General features: G+C 38.6%; 1 protein-coding gene across 2 annotated transcripts; it reads left to right on the top strand.

The window, feature by feature from the left end:
* The first annotated feature begins 1,142 nt into the window (after positions 1-1,142).
* On the top strand, positions 1,143-24,071 carry LOC149813462 (protein VASCULATURE COMPLEXITY AND CONNECTIVITY-like). Of its 2 annotated transcripts, XM_089992077.1 has the most exons (3): positions 1,143-1,278; positions 12,916-13,118; positions 23,673-24,071. In XM_089992077.1, the coding sequence occupies exons 1-3, from the start codon at positions 1,183-1,185 to the stop codon at positions 23,995-23,997; spliced, it is 624 nt and encodes a 207-aa protein (XP_089848203.1). In that variant the 5' UTR covers positions 1,143-1,182; the 3' UTR covers positions 23,998-24,071. The 2 variants fall into 2 exon arrangements, 1 of the variants encoding a protein (XP_089848203.1); XR_016428343.1 differs by lacking the exons at positions 12,916-13,118; positions 23,673-24,071 and adding an exon at positions 13,370-13,584 and having other exon boundaries at positions 1,244-1,278.
* The last annotated feature ends 1,584 nt before the right edge of the window (positions 24,072-25,655 follow it).

Raw genomic sequence — 25,655 nt, 5'->3', positions numbered from 1 at the left:
GTCGCCCATAGAGGCGCCTGGCAGGTGGCGGGGAAGACACTCGTTACCAATCGCTATAAGCCCGGAGCCTCCAGGCATCTGGAAGTCCCCTCCACTACCCCCATCTGGATCAGGCTTCCAGACCTCTCCATGGAACTCTGGTCGGAGGATGTTTTGTTAAGCATTACAGACTCCATAAGGGGCGCTTTTGCAGGTTGGATAGCTGCACCAAGTCAAATGAAAGAAGACAATTCGCGAGGGTTCAAATGGATGTTCCCCTAGATTTCCTTCCCTTTTGTGAAGTGGAGATTGTGATAGAATCAGGGCTTACCTATCACCAAGAAATTATTTATGAAAATTCCATCCACTACTTTGCTCTCTGCTGATCTATCTCTCACTCCTTTGATCGACGTGGAGCTCATCCTGGGAACGAAGTATAGCTAAAGGTTTTAATGACCCTTTTTCAAGTGTCCTTAAATAATATTTTACTCTTAGCGATACTTTTGCAAATGCCAGGCACGAGTCCCGTGTAAACTTTTTTACTAAAGTCCAATAAGGGGCACAGGCAACAGGATGTTCATAAATGTATCAGAATATTTGAGTGCTAAGGTTAAGAGATTCACAAATGTGTAAGTATTTAGTTAAAAAAAGTAAGCACATGTCGCAACTCATGGTTGTGAATGTCCTCAAAATGTGCGACAAAATGTGCGAACTTTCATTTAATAAAATCACATCGAACATCAGACCGATTGCGTAAATTTGAACAACAAAGCTATCCCGTACCAAAAGATAGCGTGGCCTACCACAACAAAAACAAGTTCTTCTGAACCATCTTGACCACCCATTTGCAGAAACCAACGGTGGAGACTGGTTGAACTTCCCATTGTGTGACGTTGGAGTTTGGTCTAGTGATTGGTGGAGTTGGGACCCCCCACTGGCTGCATGAGCAAGGGAGGGCAATTTAGCCTAATAAAGAAAAGGGTGGGAAAAGTAAAAGTGTTGTATCTAGTGAGGGTGATGTATGAGCAGCTCTTCTGTTCTGTGTTTTGGCAGGCTGCAATAGCTTTGTCAACCTGGGAACAAATCCAAGCAAATACTTGGCCTCTTCAAACAAGAGGGGAGAAAGAGAGAGAGCTTCTTAATTCTTACTGCTGCGTGCTTCAGCTGGGAGGAGTTGAGAGAGGTTGGTGAGTGAGGGAAGGGATGGAGAAGAGGGTTCTCTCTATATGTGCCCTGGCTGGTTTCTTTGGAATAGTGGCTGCTATTCTTGGGTTTGCAGCAGAAGCCAAGCATATCAGGGTATGTCTCTGCAAGAACTTCCGTTTTTGTTTCTTTCAGTGTTTAATTTTGGTGGGTTTTTGTTTGGTTACTTTTTGTTTTGGCTGTTTGATGGTTTTTTGTCATTTGGGTAGTTGAAATATTTGGTTTGGTGTAGCTTCTTAGCGTGGATTTTCCTTGGGATATGTTCCTCTTTGTATGACCTTTTTTGGTTGATGTGGTTTCTCAGTGTGATTTAGCCTTTGGATGATGGGTTTGTGTGTATTGACCTATCTTCTTTTCTTTTGCTTTTTTGGTGAGTTTTTTTATAGAAATCGTTAGGTTTTGTGTCCGTGATGGAATTGTTGCCTGTTTTTGCTCATCAAGATGCAATAGATGGTAACATGCATCATTATCAAAAGCTGTTAATAATGCATTTTAATCCTATCATTTTCCCTATCCTTCAATTCAAAATAGAGAAGCTAATCCACATGTTTTTGCTGATGATCGTTATAAGGGGCAGATCTTTGACCGCTTGTTGAGCTTCTAAAGATGTTTTTTCGTTTTGTATTTCATCTCCATTTGGAGCCCGTTGGGGATTCTGTATCCTTGCCTTAAGACAATTAGGCGAAGAACAGACCTGTATAAATACTGTGACTTAAATGAAAATGATGAATTTCTAGTTAGCAACTAAGAATGTGGTTGAATCATTGTTTGATTCCTCCCCTCCCCCTCTTTTCCCTTCTTTCTTAAGGTTGCTTGTCCTTGTATAGGCGTTACGAGGGTTTTAGTAATCGCTTGTCTCAATGATAATTGGAAATAAAGGTGCATATATAAGTGACTACATCACATATGTGAGCCAATGTCATGTACATTACCTTGAGGCCATACCTTGACAAAAGGCAGATGTTTCAATTAAAAGGGAAGACCTGCACCCTTGTCATGCCTCATGCCTGATTCATTAGTCATTGACATATCTTTAAATTTTAATTGATTTTTTCATGTTTTTATTGCATCTTATGTACTTTTTTTTTCAAGACCACATCCTTTGCCCCTCCTGTGCAGCTTTAATTGACCAAAGGAGAGAGCAACAAAACATAAGATTGGGGTTTTTATCACACGAAATTAACTAAAAGATAGAATATTTCTGTTAATCTGTTAATTCTTTTTCCCACTGTTTTTCATTCTTTTTCATCAGATTCGTCAATATTTTGTTGGAAATAAAATAAAATAACAGGTTTGGGATCTGGATACAGCCTTGACTATGTCTGACTCGGTAAATCACTGTTAACAGTGTCATATACGGTTAAGACCATATCTAGTACGTTTGTTGTTGAATCACGTATGTCATATCTTTTGGGGCACATTTAGAATTTGGTGTCTCTCTGTGAGGAAAAAAAAAGAAATTTTCTAATCTTCGATGCTTACAACTCAGTCTCCTCATATAGTATACCAGAATGACTTAAGTTTCCTTGGTCCCAATCTGTTGAAGGGAAGTCCATATCCTCCATTAACTTTCATCTCTGTTTGAGAACTTTATGCAATTAATACATTATTCAATGGGCTTCTTGGCTATATTGTTAGGTATAAGAACATGCTATTGTTAGCCCTTTCGGTTCCGTTGAAACTGCTGTTACCATATGGTTAGCTCAGTGTTGTTAAAATCGTGCCTCAAGGAGCAAAAAGCATGCCTCGCCTTGAGGTGAGGCCCTTTGTGCCTTGAGGCGCAGGTCTGAGGTGTAAATGACAAAAAAATAACAAAAAATGCATTTTCAAAACATTAAAATGCATTATTTATTATTATTTTAATAAAATGCATTTTTTATGTTTAAATTAAAAAAATAGTTTTTTATTAATTAAAAACTTCAAAAAATGGTGTCCTTATATCTTATTTTTCAAAACATTCTCAAACTTACGAGTCAAACCTGCTCATGTATCCTCGTGTCGATGACGTGTCTTTCTGACGTAGGTTGAGATGGATGGTCATCAGCAGTGGAGCTGTATGCCAATCTGAATGCATGTTTGGATCTTACTTGAATGATTCAAATATGGAAGTAATATACCAGACTTGGATTGGATATTTGATGGTATCATATCCATTTGCACCCTTAGTCCATAGGATGTTAGGTTGGTAAGTCTAAAACCAAACTGAGCATTGATGGTAGAGAAGATAGTTATGGTAATGAATATCCTGTATAGTTATGGTAATGAATATCCTTTGTAGTTTTTCTCGTGGAACTCATTTAGAAAATAAAAACCAATTTTTTTTTGTATAATTATGTGTTAGGAAAAAGTAATTATGTATAATCATTTTTTCAGTATTTATTTGAGATTTTGTCTTATTGGTTGTTGCTTTATCAATAAAGCATTTTTTCATTTATTTGTATTTTTAAATATTTTTTAAAGTATTTTTTAAGTTTTCAAAAAAGAAAATTTGAGGCTTACGCCTCGCCTCAGTTTTTGGTGGAGCGCTTTGCTACTTCTCAACACTTTTCACAACATTGGGTTAGCTATACAAGTTTTCCCTTGGAATCTATGTCACACGGACTCGGCTAAGGAGGTGCCGCACCCGAGTCGACACGCCCCGACATGGGTGCGGACTCGGGTGCGGCTTCGGACTCGGCCCGGACTCGGTCAACGCCGAGTCGGACTCGGTCAACGAGTCCAGGCCGAGTCCGTCCACATTTTGGACTCGGTCAACTTTGACCGAGTCCAAAAATGTCCCTAAAAAACTAATTTTTTATATTTTTTATTTAAAAAAATATATATAAAAAAGGCACTGTGACTGTGCAGTCTTTGCAGTGTGCACAGTCTTTGCAGTGTGCACTGTGCACAGTCTGTGACTGTGCACAGTGCTGTGCCTGTGCACAGTGCACAGTGCTGTGCCTGTGCACAGTCACAGTCACAGTCTGTGACTGTGCACAGACACCTGTGGCATTTTAAAAATAAAATAAAATAAAATTATATATATATATATATATATATATTTTTTTTTTGCCGAGTCCCCGTGTCCAAAAATTTTAAAATTGTGCCGCACCCGTGTCGCACCCGCACCCGCACCCATGTGACATAGCTTGGAATCAATAATTGTTCATTGGATATGAGTGTCCAGTGTTCACTTAAACAAATTCACTGGGTAAGGAAACATAGATGAAATCCTAATCTTTGTGTCAAATCCAATTCTCTGGACTAATGTTGCTTTTCCCTGCTTTTTGAAGTCAAAAGCATCTTACATAAAGAAAAGGTACATTGAGCGTATAGGCATTTCAAGGTGACAATAGATCAACCCAACACTCCTATTCTCGCATCAGTTATATGCAAAATAACCAGTGTTGTGAAAAGCGTTGAGGCGAGGCAAGGCGCTCCACCAAAATCTGAGGCGAGGTGTAAGCCTCAAAAAAAAAAATTTAAACTTAAAAAAACTATAAAAGTTATCTAAAATTATAAATAAATAAGAAATGTTTTATTGATGAAGCACCAACCAACACGAAATAAATCTCAAATAAATACGGAAAAAAATATGAGATTAACATGTAAAAGTAACATTAATGCAACAACTTGATCTATGTAAGTTTCTAAGAAATAAAATATGAGCATTCATTTAATAAAAAACTAACATTAACAACAAAATGCATATTAGCACTAACAACATTAAGTCATAATTAGAAAATGCAAGTTAACATTAACAACCAAATGTTAATGTATTTGTCCAAAACTCTTCAAAATGAGAGTGTTAACATTCACAATTACAATTGAAAGACCCAAAAAACATATAAATGGCCAATAGCTCTATGATATGAGTTAGGGCCTAGGCTCTTGTTGTGTCTCGTCATCATCAATATATAAGTCTTCAATATCATCATCTGAAGAATCCTTATAAATAGGTTCTTTATCTTCATTCTCTAACTCTTCATCATCTACACTTTCTTCATCCACGTCCTCAGTTACTTCTTTTGCTTTTCTTTTTCCTTCAATAAAAAATCATGTATTAAATATTTATGTTATGTAATTAAAAAAATATATTTATATTCATAGCTAGGTAAAAAGAATATAACTTTACTTCAATCTCTTGAAGACATGTCTTGCCTAGAACCACTTTGTGAAACATGAGGTGAAGTGACTTTTTCAATAGGCACATGCTCAATGGCATTTATGTCAAAGATCGGATCCAACCATGAATCCTCCAACCAATTGGGATCACTTGGCAACACTGGATCTTCCTTTTCCACAATCCACTAATCGTCTGAGTCTATATGATCTAGACATATAGGGTCTTTGGTAGCCCTCCTCTTCATATTTCTCTGTCTTAATTTCATATTGTACATTACAAAAACCAATGTATTCATCTTCTCTTGTTCAAGTCTATTCTTTCGTTTTGTATGCACCTATAATTTTAAATCATTGATAATCAAATATAAGATAATTAAACTTATAAAAATGTATTTCAAAAATAAAATACAAAGTCACAAACCAATGAGGTAGTACTCCAATTCCTCTCACAACCTACTACATGTCAAACTTAAAATTTGAATTGCAAAATTCTTCAACTCATTTTCGTGCCCAAATGAACTCCACCAATCAGCTGCATTAAAATAAAATAATAAAAAATGATAAAAACATTAAGAATTTCATAATTAACAAAAACATAAAAAAATATTGACAAATAACAACATAATTGCAAACTTACCAGGACTTTTTAATTTTCTTGTTGTAACAACTGCCTTTCTGCCAAACAACCCATTTGCCTTTTTAAATGCATCGATTTGTGTTATAATTTTCAACCGAATATTTGCATCAGAAACTAATTTTTCAACACAATCATAAAAGTCACTCATAACTTCTCCATCAAGGTTGAAGTTGTCAGTATAATGAAAATGTGGATTTAAATAATAGGCAACTGCATGCAAAGGCTTATGAAGTTGCAAGTCACATCGTCTATCAATGATATCCCAAATAGGTTTATATTTTCTTTCGACATTGTCAAAGTTTGAAGCAATTCTCTCCTTCGCTCTATCCATTGCTTCATACAAAAATCCTATAGCAGGTTCGTCTGCATCAACGAGTCGCAACACTTTCACGAGAGGTAGTGTAGCTTTAATTGCATATGATATGGCAACCCAAAACTTATGATCATTAAGAACAATATAAGAAATGTTCTTAGCATCAGATTTCTTATAGTAATTAGATGATCTAAAATTTGAAGATAAGAACATCGACTTTAACTCTTTCTTATAACATCCAATACTATGAAGTGTAAGATATGTTGTGGCAAAACGAGTGACGGCTGGACGCAAAAGTTCCTTCTTCTTTGTGAATTTTTTCATTAAATTTAATACCCATGCATGACTATAAGTGTATCTTGTAATTTTTTTTGCCTTTTTCACTGTATCTTTAAAAATTGATATCTTTCCAATATCTTCTAACATAAGATCCAAGCAGTGCGCTGCACATGGTGTCCAAAAACATGTTTTTCCTGCTGTTAACATATTCTCAGCTGCCACATAATTTGGTGCATTATCTGTAATGAATTACACCACATTACTTTCACCAACTTCTTTAACAACTTCTTCAAACAACTTACATAAATTTGCACCAGTTTTTTCCATGTCGCTGATGTCAACGGACTTAAAAAATATTGTCCCAGATGAGCTGCTCACAAGAAAATTAATTAAGTTTCTTTTTTTTTCATCTGTCCAACCATCTGCCATAATGCTGCAACCAACCTTTGGCCATTCTTTTTTGAACTCTTTTAAAATTTCATGAGTACAATCTACCTCGTCCTTCAAAATCCACGTTCTGATTTCGGGATAAGAAGGCGGTTTGAACCCTCGCCCATAATTTGCAATAACTTTTACCATTGCACCAAAATATGGATTGTTGCAAAGATTAAATGATAAGGCATTTGGATAAAAAAATCTACCAATGGCACGACATACATTTTTTCTTTCATCTCTTTTGAAAGCAGTGTTTATTGTGGTTTGTCGTGCTTCTTTGTTCACAAAAAGGTTCATAGGACCACCTGTACTTGTTTTTGCATCACTACATGATCCACTAGTTTCTTTATTCACATTATCACCTGTTGATGATCCAAAATGGACACTTCTCCCGATATTTAACTTGTTTTGTTCTATCTCTTCTTTCTTTTGCTTCTGATCCTTTAGATGATTCTGAAAAAATCTTTTCACATCAGGTGGAACCGCTTCGCACATGCTTACACTATGTTTTGTGCCAGCTAAGTAATGTTTTAGCCTATAGATGCCTCATGTAGTCTCTTTATGACAATAATTGCAAATTACATGTCCTACGAATTTGGGATCTTTAGTAGGATTTGGAACTTTAACTCTATGATCCCATCCTACATCTTTTGCCATTGTTTAACTGCAAAAATACATATAATAAAATATATATTAACATCATGCATTTTGCTGACCACATTACATGAAAACAAATGCAAAATAGACAAAGGGAACCACAACTAAAAAGACCAAATAAGCTTGTCCATGATTTGGCACAATCATTTTATTTAATTATGGTTGCTCCATTACAATCCTGGTGTATAAGCTATATAGGAATCCTAGAAAAAAACATAATTGAGCAACAGGAGCTACGCTGCTCATGTGTGCCAAAGTAATAGAAAAAAAACAATGACGACATACATAACTCTTCTGTAATGTAACAGACTAATATACAAGATGGGAAGTTGTAAATCTATCAAAATATAATGTGAGTTGAAAGGTCCTTTAAGTAATTTTTCCATCTTAACCAGGTTTGGTCCATTGCAGGTTTTGTAAACCAAACCCATGATTGTGATCTCTTTAGTTCTTTTAGTTGAAAACACATACCACATTCAAAACTTGTCATGTTAAGTCAAATTTTTAAAGAAATCTAAAAATCAGCATATTGTATTACACTAAAACTTCAACATAAGTATTAATGTACTGCAGTTTCTTTTAACTAGTCTCACTAGTATTAATGTATCTAAAAACGATAATTAATAAATTAACAACTAAATTCTAATCTAAATACAGGAAATAAAATTTCTGAGATTGAAAATAAACTTAACAAGAAAATGTAACAAGAAAATGATGGCAAATGCAAGCAAAACAATAAGACACTTGATGCAGAGAACTATTAGTAGTGATGCAAACACAAATTAGCAACTAAAAGTAAAGATACAAGTTCAGCAATCCACAGGAATATATTACAATCCTAATCGATTCAAACATTTGCATGAATTTTTTCACAGAACAAAGCAACGTAAAGTAGAGAAAGATATTACATACAAAAAGGATAAAAAGGGAGAAACAGAACAAAATTGTTAATGAACCAGCACCATAATCAAGTAAACTACAAAAATCATCAACGCATAAAGCACAATCAACAGAACTAAAGCAAAACCATATCCAACCCCCTTGTCGACAAGGCAAATGGCAAGGGGGTTGGAGCCCCCTGCCGGCAAAGCAAGAAGGGCAGGGGGTGCAGAGCCCCCTGCCTGCCGACAAGGTGAGCGACAGGGGGCGGAGTCCCCTACCGAAAAAGAAAGAGAAGAGTGGGGGAACCCCCTGCCCACGAAAGGAGTCGACAGGGGGCACCGCCCCTTTGTCTGTCGACCCCAAAAGAATGGCAGGGGGTAACCCCCTGCCGACGAGAGGTGACGACAAGGGGCTTTGCCCCCTGTCGGTCGACCCCTCAAAAGAAAGGCAAGGGGTAACGCCCTGCCTGACGACAAGGTGAGCGACAGGGGGCGGAGCCCCCTACCGAAAAAGAAAGAGACAGGGGGCTTCGCCTCCCTGTCAGTTGACCAAGAGTGAAAAGCAGAGGGGGGGGGGACCCCTGCTGACGAGAGGAGATGACAGGGGGCAGCGCCCCCTGTCGGTCGACCCCAAAAGAAAGGTAGGGGGTAACCTCCTGTCGGCCGACCCCTCAAAAGAAAGGCAGGGGGTAACCCCTTGCCTGACGACAAGGTGAGCGACAGGGGGCAGATCCCCCTACCGAAAAAGAAAGAGACAGGGGGCTTCGCTCCCCTATCGGTCGACCAAGTGAGAAAAGTAGAGGGGGGGGGGGGCGACCCCCTGCCAACGAAAGGTGACGACAGGGGGCTCCGCCCCCCTGTCGGTCGACCCCTAAAAGAAAGGCAGGGGGTAACCCCCTGCCGACGAGAGGCGACAACAGGGGGCTCTGCCCCCCTGTCGGTCGACCCCTCACAGAGAAGAAGAAGCAAAGAAGAGGGTTTACCTGTCACCGAGGGGGGGGGGGGGACCCCCTGCCAACGAAAGGTGACGACAGGGGGCTCCGCCCCCCTGTCGGTCGACCCCAAAAGAAAGGCAGGGGGTAACCCCTGCCGACGAGAGGCGACAACAGGGGGCTCTGCCCCCCTGTCGGTCGACCCCTCACAGAGAAGAAAAAGCAAATAAGAGGGTTTACCTGTCACCGAAAAACGCAGAGGAAAGGCGGCATCGGGGATGTCGGTTGAGGTCGCCAGAACGGACGACAGTGGCGGTGAGTCGTTGGCACCCTCGCAACAGAGAAAAGAAGACGGTGGTGGCCGGCGGGTCGTCGACGCCTTCTCAGCAGAGGAAAGAAGAAGGTGGAAGAGGCGATGACCGGGGGCGGGTGGTGGCCTGCGACAGCGGTCGCGGGGGACGAGAGGGGACGGAGTGGAGAGAGAAGGGGAGAGGGCTTTTGCCCCTCGCCTGAGGCGCCTATGTCTTTTTTAAAGACACAGGTTCTCGATCCTTCGATAATACGGGCCCGGGTGCGGGTCGGACTCGGGTCCGGGCCATCCGATTTTTTAATGCATGCCTCACGTTGAAGTGCGCCTCGCCTCAAGGCGTACGCTTTTATGGTTTTGGGCCTTTTGAGTGTGCCTCAAGGCAAAAAGGCCCTCGCCTCGAGGCCGAGGCGTGCTTTTTGCGCCTTGAGGCGCGTTTTTAACAACACTGATATATATATATATATATATAAGGTGGTTTTGTACCATGATACCATACGGTGGTACACACTCTTGTTTGAATTGATCTAACCTATGTCACATGGGTGCGGGTGTGGGGATTCGGCACTTCCAAAAAACTAGGGTGCGGGGGTGCGGCAGGGGAAAAAATGTAATATATATATATATATATATATATATATATATATATATATATATATATATATATATATATAAGGGGGGTCTGGGGGTTCCCCCCGACGCGGGTGCGGGTGCGGGGGTGCTGACTCACATAATGAGCCCACTTGGCTGTGAGGTAAAATTCCGGGTTGATGACATGACCATCCAGCCTCACGAGCCTTAAAGCAATTGCAGCCTCAGTGGGATTTGATCTGGATTCTTCAACTTGAGAAAACAAACACATTTTTGTATTGCGTGAATGCGCTACTTATGTGGCCTCACACCTTTTCACAAAGGTGTCCACATTGGCCTCTGAGCCTTTCGAAAGTCTTGATGCCCCTTCGGGAAGGGGCACCTTTTTTCTTCACAAGGTTAAGGATGCCCTTGGAGACCCCTTGAAGTTCTAAACCCCTTGTTTTGAGGCTTGATCGAGATGTTGAAACAGTTCTGAAAACTTGGATTCATGGGGCTCTGATTCGAGCTTGAGTCTACGATCCAGGTCCGTTTGGGGTGTATAAAATCCAACGAAATGGGTAAAAACCAGGGGGCGTCTGATTCATATTCAACCGAACAACCTGGCCTGATCTCACGTTTTTCAAGAACGAGGAACCCCAGCCAATTGTCTGTCACGAGAGGAGGGAAGGAGAAGGGCGGTGGAGGCAGGCCAGATGTCAGCACCTGCTCTGCTGATATGTGCCCTACACCTGGGGATCCACATTCCATCGTACGAGTATCCTACAGATGATGTGACCCGTCATTGTAGCTTTCCATAGGGTTGGGTTTCCGGGTGTCCATGGTTTCACGACCCTCATCGATCACCATGTTCGTTCCTGATTGCACGGTGAGCTCTTGGCGACGATTATCAGGCGTATAGCAATGGTTTTTGGAAGGGATGGTCGGGCTTGCCATGGCGGGAAATTTGGGACAGAATCCTCTCTGAAGTAGGGTCTGGCCTCAATTTCGGCAGGTGCCGACTATAGTACTCTGCTGCGACAGGGATGCTGATCTGCGGGCCTGTGGTTGGGCTTGGACGAGACAGAGGAGAAGGAGGCTATTAGTGATGGTGGTTCCGGTATCGCCGTGAGATCTTGACCAACGTCCACCCATTAGGCTCTAGTTCTGTCATTCTTTCAAGGATCTTCGGACTCGACCCACACCAGTTGCCGGTATGGGCTATAGATTCACACATGACACATAAATGAATGATGTTCTCATACGCCACCACCTATGTCTAGGGTCGGCTTGATTCGATCGTGATTTTGACCTCCGACGAGGGAATAAAATCCAGTGGAACTTTCATCCGCACCCTAGCGAACTGTCGTTGTTCCTTCGTTTTGGTGAAGGAGTCCGCTCCTAGGTAAGAAGGTTGTAGCTCATCAGTGATTGACTGAGTTTCTAACGTTTTTGGATTTTGTTTACTAAGAATCCCTGCTTGGATATGAGCTTAATATCTATTTTTTTATAAATATCCAGGAGGTTTTCTGTTTAATCAATGGTCACTTTGTGATTCAAAGGGATGGAATTTATGCTTTTGTCTTTTGTATGCATTAAGTTCCAATGCTTGACTTCCTTTATTTGAAAGCATCACATTTTCTTGTTGATTAAATTAGGATAGTGTTTAGCATGGTTTATTTACTATGTTAGAAGGTTTTATGATGTCTAATACATCATATGACCCTATTTTTGAGTCATTGAAAATCAACGGCTCACAATTCATGAAAATAAAGGAGTTTTAGAAATGGTATAGAACATATTTCAGTCAAGTTTAAGATATAGAAATAGTAGAACATGTTAAACATGATCCAAAGGTTGGATTTTGCATTTGGAGCTTATATCTATGTAAATCAAGTGTCTACCACCATAGAAGCATCCATATATATATATATATATATATATATATATATATATATATATATATATATATATATATATATATAATGAGTAGCTCCTAAACTTTTTATGTTTTAAACTGTTCTAAATGCTTCCAAAAAACATAGTTGCATATGTTTTTTGCTTAATCCAAACCTATAGATGTGTTCATCATTTCTTATTCACTATAAACCATGCTTTGGATTGAATTCATTTAACAAGAAGCCTTGATCTTATTTCATTGTTTTTGGTGCAATACGAGCCATTGATGTTCGATCACTTTAAAAACACATTTAAACTTGCAAAAATCCTATTCTAATACAGGTTCTATTAAGTAAGCTATAGAGATCTATAAGTTCAGATTAAGCAAACACCCAAAACCTTTGTTCTTTGAAACCCTTTAAGACGTTTAGGAGCTGCTCATTACTCTCTCTCTCTCTCTCTATATATATATATATATATATAGTATTTATTTGTTTATTTATCTTTATATTTATGGCATGTCTGTATATAAGTTTAAGGTATCCTCCCCTACAAATGAGTGATTTGAAAGATTTTGGAGATTATATTGAAGTTCCTTAGGATTCATCTGTATATAATAAATCCATGTTAGGACCATCTGGAACTGGCATAACTTATTTCTAGTTTCGTCATATTTTGTTCTCTGGTTTTTCTAATTGGTAATGCCATTTAACCTGTAGCCTGGTGATGTTACATTGACTGCAAATGGGAGCTGCATATACCCAAGGAACCCTGCATTAGGGCTTGGTCTGGCAGCAGGGGTAGCTCTTATGATAGCCCAAGTAATCCTTAACAGCGCTGCTGGTTGCATTTGTTGTCAGAAGCATCCACATCCATCTGGTTCCAACTGGATAATTGCATTAGTCTGCTTTGTCGTCTCATGGTAATTTTTCTGAAAATATTATTATCATTATTATTTTGTTTAGATGTAGTCTGTCTGCTTTGATTGCCAAATCTTAGGCTTATGACATTTGAACAAGTATGCTGTACATAATTTGCACTGAACATTGATGAAACATTTGACTATCATTTTACAGATAAAATCCCAGTATTCTCATTCCATCTTTGGATGTGCTGGAAAAAAACGCAATTTGCTCATTTCTCATCCATGTGGTGTTTTCTTTTGTTTGACAGATCTTCAGCATCTTTCAGAGTCATCCCTGGCAGAGCATTTTCTATTATATCAATTCAGTCTGTTTATGTGACTTTTGTAAGTTCATATTTGGGATTGGACGTGGGGAGGGTGGGAGAGTAGTCAATGGTATATTTGATTTGCATGTGCTTACAAGTTTCACTCATTTGGATAGCTGTAATTTATGGAACAGGTTGCAGTCTGTCATGTTCTCACAGCACTGTTGTTTGCAGTCATCATAGTAGTCTTTAACAATTCAACAAATTTTGGTGGCATTAGAACATTTAATTCAATTCACAATCGTAGAAAAGCTCACTGCATTTCATGATATGGACAATTAGAATTTAATGAATATTTGGATTTTGGATCAGCAACTTGTTATCTTAACATGAAAATAAAGAATACTTTCCCTTTCAAATAAAATTTATTGCAGATAGTTTCTACAGTAATGGTTTCTGAATTCTGATTCATTCACCCATATCAGTCTTAGCAATATCTCAGCAAGGATTTTTTTAGGAGAATTAAAATAAGTGATTTTCTTCGGAAATCATGGGTTTTAAACTGTAATAATAGAACCGAGCAAAACAAAGTAATCAAAAGATTTCAGAAAATAATAGAAATTTGATTTCATTATTTTCTAATTAATAAGATAATATAAACAGTCAAGAAGCTGAATTTATTATAAAATAAATATTTTCAATGTAACTTTTTCAAAGCATCAAGATGTTTTGTTCTCTATTTTTTTCAGTAAACCTTTAAAAGTATGATATTGCTGAAATATCACAAGGTCTGCTACAAATATAACAACCAAATATGAGTATCCAAAAATAGCTATTCCAGATTCCAAAAGGTATCTAGGTATCATTACAGAATGCAGATGTATAAGTGGATAGCAGTGATTGTTGCAACCTGTATCATGCCACATTTGCTAGCTGCAGACTTGCATCAGCCAATAAAATGATGCCAGTCGCATGTTCTCATTCCAACTATGTTCCTTCTCTTTACACAGAGTAGCTGTATTTATTTGCGAGTTTGTTCAATTCTTTTATCTCTTCTTAAAAAGGAAAAAAGATACTATTTAGAGACCTTGGTATGGCTACCATTGTAAGGAGAAGGAAATAGTTCTGGCTTGAGGAATAAGTATTTCAGATATCAAATCTAGCATTCACAAAGTCATGCTGATAGGTCCTATAAGTTTTTAATTGTTTGATCTAGCCATTTACTATTGTGTGACACCATGAATCTATCTCTTTTGCATATATCATTCTAGTGATAAAGTCCTTTTTTAGTTTTCAGGAGAATTAGTGTTAAGATGAAAATATCTACAAGTTTCTTTTTTTTTTGTTTAGGAGAATTAGTAATAAGTGGGTTCTCTCAAAAAATTTGTATGGAAGTTCTTGGTGATTTTAAAAATAAAAATAATGCTTTTGAAAAATCTGAAAAGGTGTTTTGTTTGAAAAATGATTTTTCTTGAAACTATCATGATGCATATCTTTCTGTGATATTTCCAATTTATCACAATCATTTTGTATTTTATGACTATGTATACAGTTAAGAAGTCCTTGCTCTCAGACCATTAGAAGCTTTAGTAACAAAGTATGTAGTCTAGATAGAACATCAGAATTTTGATTTCTTTGCAATTTCAACACTAGACTATGATTGTTTGATGAAAATAGAGGTTACATTAGCACTTTTTTTGTTTTCACGTGCATGGTTCTTTCTTGGTTGCAATTTTTTGTCTCTTTGGTCAATATGCATTTACACATTCTTATAAGATCATTAGGTTTATCCTCATGCTTGAAAGGATGACTTTAAAAATGTACAAACCCTTTCCTTCACATTGATCGGATTCAAGTGTGTCAAATGACATTTGTTCACCAGTTTTTGCATAATATCCCTGGGTTATCCGATACTTCATTTTGGTTATAGACAATGACTAGGCATTTCGTTGAATGATCATATAGCTTAGCACCAAAACAAAAAAAGTAATTTTGAGCTCAATAAAGGATTATTGGAGGTGGGGTAGTGTAGTGGCCTAAGCCCGAGATTGTTGCCTATGATGATACAGTATCTGTGACCTTTCTTCCTATCATCCAAAACTTTTTATGGAAATCATTCACTTCACTGGACATCTATTCATGGAGGATTTCCTGTTTACTTAAACTGTGTCACATGGAGCTTCAAAATATGTATGTCGCATGTCAACACAATGCAACACTTGGTACACCTCAATATTTCATGGTCATTACCAAATCTGTGTCAGACACTGTGAACGCCATGTTTCTAGCTTCATCCTTTTCTTGTATGAATTTTATCCTTTATATTGTAGTTCTTTGTGATTTTTCCCTTTTAAAATTTTCATTGATTACATGCATTTGTGTTTTTATCTTCAATTTGTTGTTTAACATTTGTCATTATGGTGGCCTAAAATTATTGTTCAATAATTTGTACTCGAGATGATATCCATGCTTTATCGCTTGCACCTAAAAGTTTTCAATGTACATAATCATATGCTAATTATACATGGACAAATACAGACACACGTTCATACATATTGTGAGCACATATTATACATACATAGAAAAGCATACATATGTATGTATGTATGTATGTAATATACTGCCATGTCCTCTTTATCCTTGTTTTGCAGAAGTCTTTTTTGTACCAAGCATGTCCATGTTATGTCCCATGTGTTCCATAACATGTCGTGTTGTACTAATCATATCCATGCTGTGTCCGATAACCTATGTCAGTGTCTCTGCGACATAGCTTTGAGACTGGATTTCCACAGGGAATGTTGTCCATGTGCATTGGGAAAAATTAAAGATATGCATGTGTGTGAGGGTGTATGTTCTTCATAAAGAAACTAGCATGTATATTATGCATCTAATCAAAGTTGTTCATGTTACAGGCTCTTATTGGCATCTAGGTTAGAATACATTGCAAGCATTCTTATGAAACATCCATCAAGTTTTTGCTAAAAATGGTTACTCTCTTGGTATGCTACTTCTGTTTTTTTCCCTTAGCCCAGTATAAGGAGAAAAAAGTACAACTGCTTGTTTGTTTCCAGAAAAGATTGTAGTTTGAACAGAGTTGGAAGAACTTTGTTGTCATTCATTAGGTGTTCAACTTGTTGAGACTTTTTCATGGAAGATCTGGATACTATAAAACTGATGCTCCTCCCTAGGCCCTTGCTGCAGCTCAACCTTGCCCTGAAAAGGAATCTCAGTTTTCTTAGTCTGAAATTCAATAGCAAATATTTCTGAGTTAATTTCAGACATGCAGACACAGGCAACCCATGTGCTCTTCTGTAAGCAAGAATTCTGGCACTTGATCATCTAAAGACACCCTTTTATGATATCCAAGTCAAACTAATTATTTTTGTAGTAATAACAACAAAAATCTTAGTCAGATGAAACCCAGCAGCAGCTGGTGTGATGAATCTTACAGTATATTTGGATTGCAAGCAACCCACTGGTATGTGTGGCAACGTTTTGGTGTGACCCCCTATGTCACTACAAGACAAAAATAGTTTACTCAATAACTAATTGAGACAAAGTGCAATAATACCCTTATAAATAATGGTATGTACACAAGAGGGGGTAGCATGCTGAAAAGTAAAACATATTACACTTCTCAACATTTTTCAGTGTCAGGTGTGTGTGGGTGTATATATATATATATATATAGAGAGAGAGAGAGAGAGAGAGAGATTTGAGAAGGGATACTGCACAAAGACATGAATATTTGGGATTAAATAGGTAACTAGATGCTCTCTTTCTCTGTTCTGATGAGAATACTATCACATGCCTCTCATATTTGGAAATCGGTGGCAAAAGAATATTTATAGTTTCTGTGAAAAAAATAAATCTGGAACACGAGGACAAAATTAGGCACCTTGCATAAACATCAGACTACACATAGCCTTGCACGTAAGACAAATATTGTGCAATTAGGGAAGCAGCTTCCCCCAATCATGTTAGTGTCTTTGTGATGTGAATCAGTAAATTGTAATTGATGATACCTTCCAGAGGCTAGAAATCAAAGAGTTTCTAGATATGAGTACTGAGAAATTATTTCGGGATGTTGTAGCTTATAAACGTGCATCATGTAGCAACTCAATTTACAACCACATTTTTTTCACTGTCGTCTCTAATGGAAGTCAAACTTTTGTCTGAGAACATTTTAACCTACAAAGATGCAGGCATGTGATGACTACTTATGGAGATGTTTCCACACTTCTGTTTGCAGATCTATCATTAAAGTCTCTAGTAGCATGTGACTGCCGGTCATAGTGTTGTCAATGGGATTACTGTAAACGTGAATTTAATTTATGAAAGGGTAAAGCATTAGTTTCAGAAAGTGAAGAGCATTGATAGTGCAAATGTCTTTTTTTTATCAAAATTGACCATGCTCCTTAGAGATGTACCATGACATTTTAAATTCTCATGAGTTGGCTTGATGAATATTAGTCTTCAGTCTGTTCTATTATGTTATAATTCCCAAGCTTCAGTGATTATTGATAGAATTTCATCTGTACCTGCATTAAGAGAGAAAACAGAGAGAGAGAGAGAGAGAGAGAGAGGAGAAGTCCAAAAGAACAACTGCGGCTGTCATGATTTCTGTGTATCAGAAATCGTGACCTAATGCTTGTATAAATACACTTAAGTGTACACAGTGGGTCGAGTCGGGTCTAGAGTAATATCCGAACCCGGATATAAAAAAAGGAAAATTATACACTTATACATGAATGGAATGGACTCGGGTCTGGTATAGGATCCAGACCCGACTCGGGTCTGGTATAGGATCCAGACCCGACTCGGGTCTGGTATAGGATCCAGACCCGAAACATTGTACACCTTTTTCACCCCCCCTCAAGTTGATCATGGTTATGGACCATGCACAACTTGCCTTTAAGCGTCCAAAAACAATCCTTTGTTAACCCTTTCGTAAATAGGTCCGCAACTTGTTTTCAGTATTGACGAACTCAGGCTCAATCTCTTTTTCTTCAACTTTCTGTCTCACAAAGTGTTGGTCAATCTCAATGTGCTTAGCACGACTGTGATGTACTGGATTGAATGACATGTTAATAGCACTTTGGTTGTCACATAGCAAGGTAGTGTGGGAGATCTTTTCTCCTACTTCAGTCAGTAAATGTCTGATCCATGTGACTTCGGCAGTAGCAACAGCCATAGATCTATACTCAGCCTCAGTACTTGATCTAGCGATAGCCTTTTGTTTTTTACTGCTCCAAGAGACTAAATTTCTTCCAATGAAGACACAATATCCTGATGTAGATCTTCGTTCATCAGGATCTCCAGCCCAGTCTGCATCACAATATACGGTGAGTCCATGCTCATCTTTGCCATATGACTGTGGTGAGTATGTCAATTCATCCCCAATAGTCCCTTTCAGATATCTAAGGATCCTCTTGATAGCTTCCATATGTCCAGTACGTGGCGCATGCATAAATTGAGATACTTGATTGACTGAATAAACAATATCAGGTCTAGTGAATGTGAGATACTGTAACATTCCTATTATGCTTCGATACCTGGTGGGATCATCACACAGATCTTCATCATGGACACTAAGTTTTTGATGCAGCACACTCGGAGTTCCCAGAGGTTTGCAGTCCTTCATGCCTGCCTTGCGGAGAACATCTACGGTGTACTTGTGCTGAGTGAGTGTCAAGCCATGAGTTTGATTATCAACTTCTATACCAAGAAAATAGCGCAGAGTTCCAAGATCTTTCATTTTGAACCTCTGACCTAGTAAGTCTTTCACTTCTTGGATGTTGACCGCAGAGTTTCCTGTGATAACAATATCATCAACATAAATTAATAACAGAGTGGTCACAGTCTGGCTTCTGAAAAAGAACAATGAGTGGTCCAGAATGGAACGTGAAAATCCATGTTTCTGAATCTCTAGTGAGAAGCTATCAAACCAAGAGCGAGATGCTTGCTTCAGACCATAGATAGCTCTCTTTAACCTGCACACATGGGTTTTACAATTTTGTTCCTGATATCCAGGGGGTTGCTCCATATACACTTCCTCCTTCAAGTCCTCATGCAAGAAGGCATTCTTTATATCAAGCTGACTCAACTTCCACCCATATTCAACAGCCAGAGAGATAATAATTCGAATTGTTCTCATTCTTACAACCGGACTGAAAGTCTCATCGTAGTCTTGCCCTGCTTCTTGAGTGAATCCTTTTGCCACGAGTCTTGCCTTGTATCGCTCAATAGTTCCATCTGGCTTGTACTTTATCTTGTAGACCCATTTACATCTGACAACATTTTTGTTAGGCGGTCTGGGAACAACTTCCCAAGTTCCACATTCATGCAAAGCTTGCATTTCATTATTCATGGCTTCTATCCACTTGGTAGAAGTGGCTGCCTGGTAGTACATAGTGGGCTCATCTTCTTTATTGAGAGCAGTTAAAAACAACTGAAGATCCAAGGACAAGTTGTTATAGCTAACCCACTTGTCAATGGGATGTCGTATGCGGCTCGATTTTCTGATCTCAAGAGTGTGAGAAGGGGTCGGATTGCTGACTGAAACATGATCTAAATGGCTTGATGTCATCGGTCTCTGTCTAGAATAGACAATGCCTTTGTATCTGCTAGGTATTTTTTCTTAATTCTGTGGCCCCGACGTCTCAGTGTTTTCAGACATCTCTTCTTCTTGCTGCACGCAATCTAATGAACATGCTTCACTGGAGCTAGCAAAGAGTTCTGAACTCAACCAAGGATAGTAAACTTCAGTTGGTATATTCGTTGCATCAGCTTTGTCATCAAAATTTTGTTCATCAAAGACAACATTTCTTAAGATTCTGATACGTTTGTTGGTGGGATCATAACACCTATATCCTTTGTAGTCATCTGCGTATCCCACAAACCTACACTTCTGGGCCTTGTCTTGAAACTTGTTTCTCAGGGACCGATCAATATGCACATAGCAAACACATCCAAAAACACGCAGATCATGATAACTAGGATGAGCTCCAAAGAGGCAGTGATAAGGAGACTTATTTTCCAGAACGACCATCGGCAATCTATTTATCACATGTACGGCAGAATGAAAGGCTTATGTCCATAGGTTGGTGGGAAGATTGCTGTCATGAAGCATACTCATGGCACTTTCAACGATATGTCTATGTTTTCGTTCAGCAATCCCATTTTGTTGAGGAGTGTGAGGGCAGGACACCCTTCTTCCTATTTCATTATTTCGAAGAAAAGAAGTAAAATCATGGGATGAAAATTCCCCACCTCCATCACATTGGAAAAACTGAATGGACTCAGAAAATTGGTTTTTGACCAAGGAAAAGAAATTTTGAAACAAAGAGAAGGCTTCTGACTTATTTTTTATGAAATATATCCAAGTGTATCGAGAATAGCTATCAACAAAGATTAGATAATATCTGCTTCCAGACCCAGAGACAATTGGGGCGGGTCCCCACACATCAGAACAAATGATCTCAAAAGGTTTTGAAGCTCTCTTATTAATTAAATGGAAAGGCAATACATGACTCTTGCATAAAAGACAACTGGAACATTTATGATTGCTCTCATCCCTTTTAAGACTTTCTTTTGGAATGAGATTATTAGAAACAAGTTTCTCAATAAAATGACTCCCACAATGTCCTAACCTACTATGCCATAAGGATGGCTTATTACATTCAGAGATACTAAAAACACCAGCAGGGGAGGATGAACACGACTCTGATGAAGGCTTCGAAATCAGGTGAGAAGGGCGAACATCATGACATGGAGCTTCTTCAAAGACATACATGTTGCTTCGTCTCTTTCCTTCAGCGAATGTTTCCCTAGTGCGTAGGTCATTGACCTGCACAGAGAAGGGAGTGAATTCAACTGAAGCATTATTATCATCAATAAGTTTGGAGACGGAGACAATATTTTTCTTAATATCAGGAGCATGAAGAACGTCAGAAAGAGTAAGAGTGAAATATGACATGGGAATGACAGTCTTTCCAACATGAGAAACAGGATGGTGGGATCCATCTCCAGTGACAATCTTACTTTTTCCAAAATAAGGAATAGGATTAGAAATTTTACCTGCATCGCCTGTCACATGAGTCGCTGCCCCGGAATCGACAAACCAAGTGCCTTCATCACTCTGCTTCAATTTTAACTCTGACAAGGCAGATATCAGCAAATCTTTAATCTCTCCACTGTCTTTGGTATTTGTGAACTTTCTCTTGATTTCTATCTGTGGACTCTTTCCTTTATTCTCTGGATTATGCCAACAATTCGCCTTGATATGTCCCTTTTTGTTACAAAAGAAGCAAGTAGGGATGGATCTTGTTCCCTGCGCATGAGTGAACATGTTTGGAGTGGGAAGTAAACCACGCCCTCTGTGTCCACTTCGCCCTTGTCCTCCTCGTCTCCGTCCTCTACCATAAGTCACTCCTGTAGCAAAAACTTCTTGAGAATTTGAATTATTATGAGTTTCTTCAGAGAATCCCTTCAGAGTCATTTCATACTGGATCAATTTGGCTCGTAGCTCATCAAAGGTAGGAAGAACAGGGAGACACAATAGTGAAGTGACTATCATATTATAGTCAGATCCCAATCCACTCAGGGTTTGTTGCACCATGTCATTGTCACTAACAGCACACCTTATAACTGCAAGCTGATCTGTGATGGTCTTTATCTTGTTCAAATATTCCATGATGGTCATGGAATCTTTTCTTAACAACTGAAATTCTTTTTTTAGAAAAACTACTCTTGCTTGAGAAACCTGCGAATACGTCTGAACCAGTCGTTCCCAGAGTTGTAGAGTTGTACAATTGTCAGAAATGGCAAGAAGGATCTCTTGAGACAAGGTGGATTTGATGTATGCAACAACGGATTGGTCTTTTCTTTCCCAATTGAGAAATTTAGCATTTTTGACATACACGATTGAACTCGCCCCTTTATCATCTTTTTCTTCTCTCGGGCTAAATTCTGGTGGAACTGAAGTGGTTTCATCCAGGTGACCTAAGAGACCTTGACTCCTTATGAAAGGAATAATTTGCCTCTTTCAGATCAAGAAATTTGAGGTATTCAACTTCTCAGAAACAAGCTGGTTAAGAAAACTTGAAGAAAGATTTGATTGAGGGTGGTAGGGATCCATAGAGAATAAGAATCAAATTTTTTTTTGGCTGTCAAAGAATCACAGACTGTTAAATTCAGAAAATGAAGGAACTTGAGCTTTTCTGTGCACCAAAAGGGGCTTGCGCGAAAAGATAATCACACGTTAAGTATTCCCCCCCTTTTTTTTTGACTGGTTCAGTAAAGAATTATAATGCGTTGCAAAACACAAGGAATCAAAGAGGAGCACTATAGCATCCGAATATGCAGAGAGACTTTGGAGAAGATAGAATAAAAGGGAATCAAATGATTAATAGGAATAAATTTAATGTCTCACGTGAATCAGTTCACGAGTTCACGTGAAAGGTTGTTAACCCACGATTTGGGAGAAAAACGATGCTTCACGTGAACCAGTTCACGTGAAATGCAGTCAATCCACGATCTGGATTCACGTGAATAGAGTTCCCATGAATCACCGATTCACAAAGATAAAACTCACGTGAGGTGTGAGTACACAGGAAGATTCAAGAAGTGGGACAGAAAAGAGACGAAGGAGAAAGAAGAACAGAAAGAGAGAGAGAAGCGAAAACCTCAAATTCTTGATCGTTGTCACGAGCCAGAGTTTTTTTTTTTTTTTGCCTCTAGATGGATCTACGCTCTGATACCATGATAGAATTTCATCTGTACCTGCATTAAGAGAGAAAACAGAAACAGAGGGAGAGAGAGAGAGAGATGAGAAGAGGAGTCCAAAAGAGCAACTGCGGCTGTCACGATTTCTGTGTATCAGAAATCGTGACCTAATGCTTGTATAAATACACTTAAGTGTACACAGTGGGTCGGGTCGGGTCGGGTCTAGAGTAATATCCGAACCCGGATATAAAAAAAGGAAAGTTATACACTTAAAATTATACACTTATACATGAATGGAATGGACTCGGGTCTGGTATAGGATCCAGACCCGAAACATTTTACACCTTTTTCAATTATTGTTTTGAACTTTGGGCGAATCTGAAACTTGTTATAAGTCATCATACTGTATGAAACATTTTTGCCTCTAAATTGTGATCATTGAAGTTTCTCTATTAATATTATTCATGCTTCCATATATTTCATTTTGTTGAAAGCTCCTTCATGCTTTGAAAAGGGCACTTGCAACCTAACTTAATTAGATATAGATCCATATCTAATCTCCTCCTTGTCCTTGATCCAGGATTATGTTTATCATAGCATTTCTTTTGTTGTTGGCTGGAGCTGCCTTGAATGATCAGCATGGGGAAGAGAATATGTACTTTGGCTACAACTGTTTCGTGGTAAAGTCTGGTGTGTTTTCCGGTGGTGCAGTCTTGTCTGTTGCTAGTGTTTCCTTTGGTATTATTTGTTATATCGCCATGACTTCTGCAAAAAATTCTGCTGGCTGGGATGATAGCCATCAAAGTCATCAAGGCATTGCATTGGCAACCCCACAAATTCCACCCCAAGGTAGTCAGCCTGCTTTTGTACCTGAGGATACATATAACAGGTTAAGATATCCTTGAAATGCATAATGGAGCCAAGCTTCAGTTCAAGATTATTGCCTCAAAGGTCTGTACATTGTGAGACTTGAATAAGAGTGTGTTTTTTTATGTAGAGAGGTGCTGGCTAAGATTATGAGATATACAAGTATAATGGGAAAAGAAGGGTACAGTATGCTGCAGTTATTGCCTTCAATGATAACGATATTTCACTCTTTTCACCATACGGTTTAACCACTTACATTTAGGGTGAATATTGATCATTGAACCACCCAAAATCCCACTAAACTTTGCAGTCCTAGCCAAATTCGAATTGATATACTTGCCATAATATGCCTATAATATATTCATGGCTAAATCTCATCGTTATCATTATGTCTTATCCCAACCTCATGAGGTCGGCTTTATGAGTCCTATTTTTCCATTCATTCCTATCCCTTGTCTTATCCCACTAAATACAATTGGGATCTGATGCATTGAAGCGGTAACACGATGACAATGCCTATGTTTTTGTTGCATCTCATGTGATTTGGAATCACATGAAATTTAGAAAGTGAATCTCATTTGAACACTACCTTAAAAGCAAGCACAGAATCCCAAAAGCAAATCTCATAAAAAATGAATTGATACATAACCTAAAAGTTGGATTTATATAGCAAATTTCATTTGTGTGAGATTCACTTGTTTATGAGGTCTCAAGCGATTTGAAATCTTATAATCTCTTTTAAACACAACCAGATGTTCCCTAAATAAGAATAAGTGGTCTATTGTGTTGTTACCTCAACGAAGGTGATCAGGCTTAACTCACACCAACTCCACATATGACCCCCTATCAGGTACTCTTAGACTTAAAGAGTCGTCTCTAGGGCTGTCAACGGGTGTTGGATCAAGGGTTACCCAAACCCATCCAAATATCAATCAAGCAGGGTCTCATGCTTGACCTGGATTATGTCGGGTCAAGAAAATGAATCCTAAACCCAAGCTGTATAAATTTAATGGTATTTAAAACATATATCTACACTTAAAAATTCATATAAGATACTCTGGTCAGTCATCTGGGGTCGGATATCTGAACAAAATTAGCTTTTGAAATGTTCCTGTTCCTGTTCCTGTAAGGCTTCTTCCACTGGCCCAAAAGAATAAGGAAAAAAGTATATTATAATAAGTTGCTTAGCTAGTCAGTTATTTACAAAAGCCAGGCAAACATTTGGGTTATTACATTTAACTGCATGCTTTACTGTAAAATCCAGACCGATCAAGCCAGATGGGCTTGAACCCCAACCAGGCCTAGCCAGGCTAGGAGATAACTTTAAAAAAAAACATACGAACTTTGGGGAAGATGGTTCCTCACAAAGAGGAATCGCCTTCCCCCTCTCGGTTGCAGGGGGCGAGGATAAGCATCACCCCTGCCATTATCCGGAGGGTTAGGGTTATCTTCGCCTGCCATGAGGTCCTCAGGGTGGGCAATGCTGCCCTACTCGATCGAGAGAAAAGAATGTTGACAGAGAGAGGGGAGAATAGAGGAAGTTGCAGAGGGTTTGAGAGGATGAGGGAGAGGGAGGAGGTTCGTTGGAGCATCGTTGATGGCCACCCCAAGTAAGCAACTTCTTCTTTTTGCCCTTTTTCCTGTTTTTCTTTCAGTTTGTTTGTTTTTTTTTTTAAAAGGCTAGCAGACATGGTCG

This window comes from Nuphar pumila, chromosome 16, assembly GCF_984573655.1.
Source record: "Nuphar pumila chromosome 16, dmNupPumi1.hap1.1, whole genome shotgun sequence".
Taxonomy (NCBI): domain Eukaryota; kingdom Viridiplantae; phylum Streptophyta; class Magnoliopsida; order Nymphaeales; family Nymphaeaceae; genus Nuphar; species Nuphar pumila.
This window is presented reverse-complemented; position numbering and strand designations above follow the sequence as displayed.

Bases quoted from the DNA above. Each gene is read 5' to 3' on its own strand.
- LOC149813462 (XM_089992077.1), top strand. From the start codon at position 1,183: ATGGAGAAGAGGGTTCTCTCTATATGTGCCCTGGCTGGTTTCTTTGGA. The intron at 1,279-12,915 runs GTATGTCTCTGC...TTTAACCTGTAG, and splicing joins CAGAAGCCAAGCATATCAGG to CCTGGTGATGTTACATTGAC. The intron at 13,119-23,672 runs GTAATTTTTCTG...TCCTTGATCCAG, and splicing joins GTCTGCTTTGTCGTCTCATG to GATTATGTTTATCATAGCAT.